Source organism: Lacerta agilis, chromosome 2, assembly GCF_009819535.1.
Source record: "Lacerta agilis isolate rLacAgi1 chromosome 2, rLacAgi1.pri, whole genome shotgun sequence".
Lineage (NCBI taxonomy): Eukaryota > Metazoa > Chordata > Lepidosauria > Squamata > Lacertidae > Lacerta > Lacerta agilis.
The window spans coordinates 34,497,934-34,509,629 of NC_046313.1; the positions used below are offsets into that span (position 1 = coordinate 34,497,934).

The 11,696-nt window shown below is 44.8% G+C and overlaps 1 protein-coding gene across 1 annotated transcript; it reads left to right on the top strand.

The window, feature by feature from the left end:
- The first annotated feature begins 1,194 nt into the window (after positions 1-1,194).
- LOC117041095 (urotensin-2 receptor-like) lies at positions 1,195-7,783 on the top strand. Its single transcript, XM_033139459.1, has 2 exons — positions 1,195-1,514; positions 5,728-7,783. The coding sequence occupies exon 2, from the start codon at positions 5,896-5,898 to the stop codon at positions 7,003-7,005; it is 1,110 nt and encodes a 369-aa protein (XP_032995350.1). The 5' UTR covers positions 1,195-1,514; positions 5,728-5,895; the 3' UTR covers positions 7,006-7,783.
- Positions 7,784-11,696: the final 3,913 nt, after the last annotated feature.

Consider the following 11,696-nt stretch of genomic DNA (forward strand, 5'->3'; position numbering starts at 1 on the left):
TACAATTTCAAATATTTGTGCAGATGGGTATACTGTTGAACATTTCTAAAAAGTACAACTGCAGGGTTTTTCAAAACTATTCTGGTGTTCCGAAGGGTTTTATGAATTGCCTTCATATCTTGTGTCTTATATTACCCACTGTTTGCTATACCATGCTCAAAGAAAAGAATTATTTAAATTGGCTGCATATCTGTGTGTACAGATTTGCAATACTACACATTCCGCAATATTTGAAATTTATCATTTTGGATTAGTCAATCATATAGTATAAATTTGATGCTTTGTGGGGAGGGAAAGAGCACCATTCTTACATCGGTCACTGTTATGTCGTGCCGTGTGTATCCTCACACCAGTATAACATGCCTCCGTATTTGAACAGGATCATTATTGATCAGTCCACAAATATGTTTTGTGGAAAGTGCAGTATTGTGAAAATCTGAGCTCTGCACTCTGAGAGGCTCCAAAGCTTCAGCTTAATAATTAAAAGAAGGTAGTATAAGGAAAGATTCCACCTTCACTGAAAGGGTCCAGCAGAGAATGATTCTGTCAACAACAAATGCTCCTTGAAGGAGAGCAAGGGGAGCAAGTGATTTGGCCCGGCATCTGCAGCCCCTACCTGCGTTCAGCTCCTTTTTCTTCCATCTTCATTAAGCAGCTTCTCCCAGTCCTAAAAAGTTTTCAAAGCAGTCCGTTCATCTTTTTCCCTTTAGTTTGCCACAGCCATCCCAAGTCGAAAGAGAAATTAGCAGAGAGCCCTAAACAAGTTGGACAGCTGTTTATTATCATCAGGACAGCATGTCTTAAAGGTGTCACTTATGATACCCGAGTAGTAGATCAGCTGTCAATAAATCCTCCAACCCAAACAAATTCACAGCTCCCTTTTGGAATTAAATCTCAATGCCAAGTCTCCCGCTGGCACCTTCCCCAGAAGGATTTAACCCTTTCTTACACAAACCCCAGACTTGTTTTTCATTCCCAAGCTTCTGCAAAGAATATTGGATCCCCTTCCTGCACAGAGATCTGCTTGGGGAAAGGCTAAGGATGTTTCGAGGAGTATATAAGTAGCCCTTTCAGTCAGGAAGACACAGTCCTGATGTGCAATGCATGGCTTGCTGTCTCTTGGGCTAGCAACCAGCTTTGGTTTTTGAAATGCTGCTTCTTTAAAAAAGAGAGAGAGAGAGAGAGAGAGAGAGGATCCCGGCTAGCTCGCCTGCTGCAGTTGCAGTTCAACAATGTCGAGCGTCACGGGGGAGCAGCATAAATAGCAGGCATGAGTGAATGCAAAGATTGGGAGGGCACACATTTCAAACATACTTAGTGAGGTTTCTCGCTCTCGCTCTCTTTCACACAGTCATCCCAGATGCTCTGAGCACTGGGTTTTGCACCGTTTCCTTGTGTCTAAGAGGAAGATCCTAGGAAGATCCTCTGGAGACATTTTCACCAAGCCACCCATTATTTATTTACTCCACTCACGCAAGAAGAAACTTCATCAACTGGAATTTCACAGAAGTCAGGTTTGGATCTGGAATTTCCATTTCTGGATGGGGTTTATTTATCTTTCTGGGGGCAACTCCTTGAAATGTGTGTGCTGGTCACCTGAGACGAAAGATGTAGCTGAAGGTCAGGAAGGATAGTTCTCATTTCTTAATGCCTCCAAGGGCTGCATCAAAATGCAAACATTGTATATATGTGCTTATGTGTGCCTGTGCCTCATTTTTGACACGCTGATGCAAATTGTTTTGTTTTTTTTCTTCTTACCCTCAGCTCAAGAGGATCTTTTGTGTTTTCTCATTGTTAGGAAGGTGTGTTATCACCTGGGTCTTTTTAGCCTGTTTCCAAACTGAGCACACATCAAGATGTACTTTAGAAGTAGCATCGTTGTGCCACTTCTAAACTAGGGCTGATATCTTGGGCCAAATTAGAAGTGTTATTATTATATGTGTTACTGGATTGAATGTGCAGCTTTTTCATTTGTGTGTGTGTGTGTGTGTGTGTGTGTGTACATGGAAGAGGAATTTGACTCCAATGGGATATTTCACCATCAAAACAAATACCAGTTTCAGAAGAAGGATTTTCCTCAGTACTGCAGCAGGGGATGAAACAGTTACATCCCACTTCCTTACCTGCTATGATACTGATAATAGCTCCCCAGCCAGTGCTGTTTGTATTTTGTCAAAGCTGCAACTTGAATGCAAAGTGGGGCTACATTACAGGTAAAAGGCATAGCACTAGGCTGCCTGATTCCTTGTAGTACTATATGCACCAAAGCAAACGGACTGTCTCAGTCTTTTTGTCTATGAATGCATTGATCTAATTTGCCTGAAGTGCCTCACAGACCTGTTCTTTGATGAAGACTGAACTGCTTGTGTTAAGGATAGAGGAACTTTAGAAGTGTGTGGCCCTGAAGAGAGGCAAACAAGATAATTTGAATCCCTCCCTCCACAAGAAGCAAGCCTCAGTTTAAAATGTTACCCTCTACCGAGTCTGGACAAAAATCCCCCCTGCAGTGTTGCTTTGCTTTGTAACATAAGGAATTGTGCTGGCCACTGGGCGACAGATCTGTGCTCAAGCCAGGCTGGTGACACTTTCAACACCTGCTGTCTCCAGCACAGATATTTTCCTTCATGGCAAAAGCCTGAAAGGATTTTGTTATCATTTGTTCCTTGGAAATATTAATGAAAGATATTAATGCCCCCCCCTCTCCAAATCAGTGTAGAGTGTGGGGAGGAGTGAATTTGTCAGAACTTCATGCATGATTCTATATTTCTGTGACCTGCTTTCAGCCTTCTCAGGAAACATTGTTAAGAAACGCAAAAACAAACATTGGGTGGTACGGACCATTAAAAACCCCACTTTTTATTGCCTACATTTATGTGAACTGGACCTAAATGTGAACTTGGGGTGAGTTCACACAATTTTAAAATCCTTTCTTTCTCCAAGCAACCCTGTCCCAATTGAGTACAACCGGGATGAGGAACCTGTGTCTCTCCAGATGTGGTTGGACTCCATTGATCATGTCCAATGGTCAGGGATCATGGGAGTTGGAATCAAACAACATCTGGAGAGCCACAGGTTCCCCACCCCTGATGTACAAGATCATGGGGAAAACATGGTTTGCACTGGTGATGTGTTCTCTCTGTGCTAAATTGCTGTGGTCGCAGTGGCTCCACAAAAAAATCCACCTATGCGTTTGCAGAAATGGCTTGGTGTCAATTGTGCACAGTATGTTTCTGCTGGTAATTCTTATGTGAAAGGGCTCACTCAGTAAAGGGCTTCAGAAATCCACAATGCACAGCAGCCTCTTTCCTCTTCCTGCTCATTGCCTGTTTGCACTGGCTGAGCATCTCCTACATTGAACACCCTTCCACCCTTAAACACGCTCACATTTCATATGTTGCCGAGATTGGGCAGCAAACACCCCATCTCTTCTGAAAAGAAGCAAGGTGCGAAGAGCTTCTCTCTATGAGTGGTGGTGGCTAGTGTTGGTGCCTTTCCCTGCCACCTATAGATAGGGGGGAGGTGAGGAGAGAGGGCATGCCCATGGCATTTTTTATTTTCCTGCTCTTTCAGGTGTGACAGCCATTAATGCCGCCCCACGGCAGCCATCTGATGTTGCATCCTGCCTCACATGGCATCCATTTTTGTGTTATGCCATGTCCTGCAACATTCATTTTGTGAGTCCACCTTACACCATCTCAAAAATCCAAATGTGCCCACGGAAGACCCCTGCTGTTTGGGGTGAACATGGAAATCACTTTTGCTGGACAGGATTACTGGTACATTCTAGTCTAGCATCCTGCTCCCCACCATGCTAAACCCAATGGCCACATGGCAATGGCCCTCCCCTGTTGTTGTTCTTCTGAGCAGCCCATCTGATTCTGGAGGCTGACAAGACTTCTTTTCTAGCGTTTGCCACTCTGACACCCTTCTGAAACCATCACCCAACCTTGTGGCAACAGCCAATCCCACAAATTAACTTCACACAGCCTGCAACAAATTGGTGAAATTCTTTGCCACAAGGTGAGATGAGGGACTCTTGCTGAGAGGGCTTTAAGAGGAGACTGTGGAGGTTGAGTTGTAAGAAACTGGCAGTAAGAACCCCAGTTGCACACCTCTGCCAGTGTGCCATTACCAGCCAAAGCATCAGAAACTCTTGACTGGGTCCCAACCAATGTCTCATATTAAAAAAAAAAAAGATAGAAAACAAATCAGTACACATAGGTTTTGAAAATGTGGCTGTCTGATGGTTCAACATGAGAATGTTGTGCCAAGCAGTACCACTGGGTAGCAGCATGCCCATGATCGCCACCTCATCCCAAACTGATGACAAGCCTGGAAGTCAGCCTGAGCTCCTTGGAAAACAGAGGCTGAGTCATGTGGCCATTTCTTTAGCCACATAGAAATACAATTCATTATTGTGATTCATTATTGAAGAGTGTGAACAGTTTACCAAAAGCTGTTGGGGTTCAATTTAGTAAAATGTATTCTTCGTCTATAGAGGTTACCTTATATTTGTTTGTTTTATGTTTGTTTTTTTTTGTTTCTGCCAGAGTTGCATTCATCCTTGGCCAACACTCTGGAGTCTGAATGCCAGCAGTAGGTGTGACTATCCCACATTCTTGCATGTGTATATGTATACCCGTTCGACAAAACACACACACACACACACACACACGCGTTCCCCCTCCTCAGCTGATCTGTGCAGATTAACAGAAGAAAGGGTTCTCATCAAATGACTGGCCTGATGAGTGCTGGGCTAAACAGGAAAAAATAATAATGCTGGGGTGAGTGGAGAAGTTTAAATCTCTCTGCCTAGAACAGTACAGTGGACACTCGGGTTGCAAATGCAATCTGTGCGGGAGGCGCGTTAGCAACCCACAGCATTTGCAACCCGCACCACTGTGTCTGCACATGCGCATGGTGCAATTCGGCGCTTCTGTGCATGCGCAAAGCGCAATTTAGTGCTTCTGTGCATGTGCGAGCGCTGAAACCCGGAAGTAACCCATTCTGGTACTTCTGGGTTCGGTGCGGAGTGCAACCCGAAATGACGTAACCTGCAGCAGCCGTAACATGAGGTATGACTGTACTCTAATGGAGATGCAAATCTTTCCCTACCAGCTCATCAGATCAATCATTTGTTGTCTAGGGAGGAGACAATAAGCCCTCTCCTCTCAGCTAATGGGGACACAAATCCCCCCTCCCTGTTTATTACATTATTATTAGTAGTAGTAGCATTACTATTATTATTAAAATTTGTATACCACTCTTCATCTAAAGATCACAACATATAAATACGATTGATGAGGGTCTGATGAGCAGAGAGTAGGCGGTTTTTATCTCCAGGAGAGCACAGTGAGCCATATTTATTATGTTTTCCCTCTTGCCATCACCATAAAAGTTGCTTGGGTCTTGGAGGACCAGAAACATTTGCCCAGGGGGAGACACCCCTGCTATAGGGCACCTTTGTCACCTTGGACAGCGCTCATTTCTGTAATCTGCTGGTGGCACCTAAGGCACCTAAGGTAGCAAATCTCTTGTTCTACAAATGCAGGGAGTTGGACTAGCTGTTCAGAAAATCAGAATGAGAAGGGGCTAAATTCCTAACTAGCTAACGAAACAGGCTGCCTGCCAGTTTGTAACCCTGTCGCTTATCCAGACTCACAATCTAGACTGCAGTTGAAACTTCCACCTTTGCCCTAACTCTGTTTCTTTGTGTCCTTTCCCTAGAATAAACCACTTGGTGTAAACTTCGGGGAAGCTGCCTCTGCTTCAGCACAAGCGATAACAGCTGAAAAATGAAGCCTGTTCTGCCCTGCTTATGGTGCCCGGAATGCCCAGCTGAGATTAACTCACTTTGCACTGCTCATGGGCTGCTGAGTTAGATCATTTAAGAGGATGGAGGGCACAGTCTCCTCAACAGTGAGGGTGGGCACAGATAAGGGCAACCTACTCAGAAGCAACCCCAACATTTCCTACAATACAACCTGGGATGGGGCCTCCACAGAGGACTTCATAGCCACCTGCACCATTGGGACTATCCTCTCCATCATGTGCGTTATTGGAGTGACAGGCAACATCTACACCTTGGTGGTGATGTGCCACTATCTGAGATACTCTGCCTCTATGTACATCTACATCATCAACCTTGCCCTAGCAGACCTACTCTACCTTCTCACCATCCCTTTCATTGTTGGGACATATTTCACCCGGGGATGGTACTTTGGAGAAGCTGGGTGCCGGATCCTTTTCAGCTTGGATTTCCTCACCATGCACACCAGTATTTTCACCTTGATGGTGATGAGCACAGAGAGATACCTGGCAGTGCTGAAGCCCCTGGACACCGTGAAAAGGTCCAAGAGCTACCGGAAAGGCATTGCCGTCATCATATGGGTTGTGTCTCTGCTCCTCACCCTTCCGATGCTCATCATGATCCAGCTGGTAAGAGAGGACAAGAACATCTGTCTCCCTACCTGGAGCAAATTATCCTACAAGATCTACATCACCATCCTCTTCTGTACCAGCATTGTGGGTCCCGGGGTTGTCATCGGGTACCTTTACATCCGGCTGGCAAGGACTTACTGGGTGTCCCAAACGACTTCTTTGAAAGAGACCAAGAGGCTGCCCAACCAAAAAGTGCTATACTTGATCTTCACTATCGTGCTGGTCTTCTGGGCCTGCTTCCTGCCTTTCTGGATATGGCACCTCCTCTCCCAATACATCGACCCCCTCCCAGTGTCTCACAACGCCACCAGGAACATCAACTACCTGACCACGTGCCTGACTTACAGCAACAGCTGCATCAACCCTTTCCTGTACACCTTGCTGACCAAAAACTACAAAGAGTACTTGAGGAACAGGCAGCGATCCTTTAACAGCAGCAGCGGCTACTTCCAGAGGAGAAGCAGGTTCCAGAGGATCTCTGGGAGATCATGGTCCACAAGCAGCCAGCACTACACAGAGACCTTTGTGCTCCCTCCCATTCCTGGGGGAAACAGCAGTCCCTGAAGTGGGGGGACACCTCCAAGCACCGGCTATCCTCCAAGCACCGGCTAGTCCAAGCACCTGGACTGAGAGGCTGCTGTGTTGTCAAATGGCAAAAGCAGAGAAGCAAGGTGGCAATCAACTAAAATATTCCACCAGCACAAGGATCACTGCTTGCACAGTAGGTCTTTCCCCCCTCTCCTGCCCCAGAGGTTTGGTGGAACCCCTAGAACAGATTTAGGGGGGGGTGCATGGGGGGGAGGAGGGAAAACACTCGCAAAAATCCTTGTGCTGACAGAAGATTCACTTAGTGCTCCATTGGATGCAACACAAAGTATCAAATGGGTGTCATAGAATAGACATGTCCTGACTTTGAGTATGATCTTCTAGCAGGGGTGCCAACTTCAAAAAAATATTGGAGGGGCCCATGTAAGCCCTGCCCCTCACAATCAATCACAAGACACAGTGTGTGTGCACCATTTGAATGGCAATGCCCATCAACTTGGGGGAGGGGCTCAAATATTTTATTGGTGGAGCCAATGGGACCTTAGCCCCTAGGAGTTGCCTCTTATGTCTCCTTAGAGTTTCCAATCCACTGCTTTTTGCCTTAGATGTAACTTTGGGTGAACTCTCTCAATCACAAAAACATGTAATACATCCCAACTATCTCATGACGTGTCAACTTAAATTATTGAACCAATGTTTGTCAAAAGTTTTTTTTTATTATTACTGTTGTTTTGAAGTATATCACCCAAGCAGTCGTTTGAGGAAATAAGTGAAATCAATAAAGAACTGAGACTTCTGTTTCTGATCATGTGTGTCTTGTTGCGATTGAGAACCAACAGAGCAGTTGATTTGGGGGGAAATGGTAGGGGTCTTGTATTGAATACATACATTGCGGCTAGTTTCAGGTTTGGGTGCATGATACTTCTCTTACTCTGTTTAGCTGCTCTGCTACTACCTCACCCAGACACCCAAGGAGGTTCCTCAGCTTCCATAGTTAGGCACACAAGGACAGCAACTTGCTGAAGCTAGGCACGTCTAAGTCTGGTCAATGCCTGGATGGGAGATTGCCGAAAAACCACACATACATAGCACTGCCTTGAATTCCAGATGGAAGGAAGGCAGGAAAGAAATGCAAGTAAATAAATAGCTGGCTGGCATAGTTTGATGCACACTCTTCCTCATTAAAGCCTTTTTCAATCTACCACATCTCTCTTACCATATCAAATCTAACATGGCATGATGGCATTATGAGAGGCATGACTTAGAGCTACCCATGCCAAACAAATGCAGTTTTGTTGAGGCAGGGGAAACAATTCAGGTGCAGCTTTGCTTGCAAATTTGCAAAGCTAAGCAGGGTTGCGTATGGTTTCAAACTGGATGGGAGACCACGTGCATTGCAGTGGGTTGGACTAGATGACCCTTGTGGTACCTTCCAACTCTACAATTCTGTGATTCTATGATATGCTTGATACAGATGATAAACAGTGTTTATTGGTCAGAACAGATTATTTAAGAGTTACACCAGATCATTCCTCTCTGTATCTCAAGATCGGCTGGGTAGAAGCTGTCAGCACTAAGTATACATGTAAACATGGTTAATCAGTCACACAAAGCCATATTTGAAGTTAAAGAATGGCAGAAACCAGGTAAAATAATTTTCTGGCCTGAAGCTACAGCTGTCAGTCACAAACTACACTGCCAAAACAAAAACAAAAAATCCTTCCAGTAGCACCTTAGAGACCAACTAAGTTTGTCTTGGTATGAGTTTTCGTGTGCATGCACACTTCTTCAGATAGGACTGCACACTGCCGCCACTGCCTCCCCACCCCACCCCCCACCCCGCACTCCTGGTATTTCTCTTTTATTGGCTAGCTCAGGGGGGTGGAGAATGTATGAGCTGAAAATGGTTTCTTTGCCATAACTCACTTTAAAGAACTGAAAATATGAACTGCAGCCCCAGTCGGTGAAATGTTCACTGCACAGTCACTGGAGCCTGACAAAAGAGATGCCTGCCTCCTTGTCTGCGGAGATGAATAGCTTGGATAAAGGCATTGCAAAATAATTATTGCACCTTATCTGTTGGTTATTTCTGGTAAAATGTATCTACTTTCAAACATCTAAGACTGTGCCTTTACTTTCGCATGCTTTCCCCCAGAATATAAAAGGCAGGAATGCCAGCATGTCGCCTCTGCTTTTCGGTTCTTTGCGGGACAGAAAGAAGAAGGGTGCTCCGTTGTATTCACACAGTGTGTGGAGGTGAATGTATGTGTGTTTATGTGTGTCAGTCTAACCAGGAATAAGAGTGTTGGACAGCGACCCTATACACACTTCCTTTGGGGTAAGTCTCACCAAACTCAATAGGGCTTACTTCTTCTGAGTGGTAGCAGAATTGCAGTGTTGTTCTTTATCTCCCCCTTTACTTCTTCTCCACACAAATTATCTCTTGCAAAAGATACCCTCCCCCCAATGAATAAGACTGCTTTGGATGATGAGCAGCGGGGGGCACATTCCCAGCATGTCCCAAAGTCAACAAATGCAGCAAGGTTGTAGTAAAAACACTAACTTGGAGAAGCATCACAACCTCCCTATTACAAGAATTTATAATAGGGGATTCAAAACTGGGGTCCATGAGCTTCATTCAGAAGGGCCAATTCTGTGGAATTCAGATTGCGATACCATAAAATGCAATCTAAGGAGGGGGCGGGGGGGAAGAAGCAGGGGAAATACTATTCATGTTGCATCTAGCACACTGCATTACAAATCCTGCAATGGGCAGAAAGGTCATTAAGTTGTCTGCCAAGACCCTCAGCAATTTTCAAGCGGCTCAGGGGGCGAAAGGCTTGGGAGCCACTGTCACATTGGTTTCAATGCACACCTCTTTCCTCTGTGATCAGGCATTTGATTCTCACATCCTTGTCTATAGTCCAGTGGAGGAATGCCAGGGAACAGAAGTGAAGGTCAAGTTAAGAATATCAACAATGAAGGACTGCACTTCTTATAATGAGGGTTTTTTTAAAAAAGTAAATGAGTAAAGAGATCCAAAAGAATTTTCAAACAATATTCTTAGCTGCTACACGCTCTTTAACAACATAACATGATTTCCTCAATGCATATTGCTTAACATTGCAAGCCCCATACTACTGGGTTTACTAAGCTGAAGCTCCATGTTTTAGGCCTTGAATACTGAAATAATAAGAAACTCTCCTTAAGTATTCAAAGAATATGTTTCCCACAGGATATGTTTCCCGCTGAGACCACATAACACTGGTCTTGAAAGACCTACATTGGCTCCCAGTATGTTTCCGAGCACAATTCAAAGTGTTGGTGCTGACCTTTAAAGCCCTAAACGGCCTTGGTCCAGTATACCTGAAGGAGCGTCTCCACCCCCATCATTCAACCCGGACACTGAGGTCCAGCACCGAGGGCCTTCTGGCGGTTCCCTCACTATGAGAAGCCAGTAGTGGCACCCGCCCTGTGGAACGCCCTCCCATCAGATGTCAAAGAGATAAACAACTACTTGACATTTAGAAGACATCTGAAGGCAGTCCTGTTAAGGAAGTTTTTAATGACTGATATTTTAATGTATTTTTAATCTTTTGTTGGAGGCTGCCCAGAGTGGCTGGGGAAGAAATAATAAATTTTATCATCATCATCATCATCAACAACAACAACAACAACAAATAGACCCAACCAAAACCCACACACTTGGCTGGGGAGCTCACCTATCTCATTTAGACACTGAGTGTGCAGGCTTCAAAATGACCAAAAGCGTGGACAGCCATCTGGCTTGATCACATTACTTCCACAGTTTAACTTCAAGTGATCTCAGCCCATATTTTCTGAGCTTTGTTTATGCCAAAATACACTGTTATGCCCTTAATTTTTTTTGTACAGGTTCCTGTGCCAAAGAGTTGTTGAGTCCAATAAATCAAGAACAGGCAGTATTTTCCAAACCTAACTGCTTCATCTAGGATTTCTTTTGAGTCACTGGTACTCTGTTCTCGGAGTAAAGGATTTGTTTTGTTCCATGATTAGAACTGCAGATAGCAATGCAAAGGATGTCTAAGCCCTTACAGGGACTGCAGGCAAGAGAGGATAACAGATGAAGAATCATTCAGTCTTAAAACTGGTCAATAGGTATTTTCACCAAGTGTTTCGCTTTGTGGAATTTGGAACAATGCATTTCCGAGTTATCCCACTGCCAACAAGGAGAGAAGAACCATCCAAGTATAAGTAGGTCCATAGACTAGATGAAATACTGTAAACGTTACGAGAGCAGCTGAGCACTACCCACTTTCTCCTTGCCAATCTCTGAGGTTCTGCTGGCTTCTGGGGATGTTTTCGTTACCCCAGTTTCAGGCTGGCCTAATTGAGGCTCTTGATGATTGGCCCCCTCCAGAGAACCATGGGACTTAATCCATTTCGGAAGTCCGTTCAATTCCCGAAACTGTTTGAAAACCAAGGCGCAGCTTCCGATTGGCTGTAGGAGCTTCCTGCAGTCAAGCGGAAGCTGCGTCACATGTTCAGCTTCCAAAAAATGTTCACAAACCAGAACACTTAATTCCAGGTTTGCGGCTTTCGGGAGCCAAAACGTACAGGTACCAAGGTGTTCGAGAACCAAGGTACGGCTGTAATAATACCCCACCCTTCACCCGAATGTCCCACGGCAGGTTACAACAATTAAAACACAACAGTAATATAAAAATGCA

Excerpts from the sequence above, each read along its gene's own strand:
- LOC117041095 (XM_033139459.1), top strand. The coding sequence starts at position 5,896 with ATGGAGGGCACAGTCTCCTCAACAGTGAGGGTGGGCACAGATAAGGGC.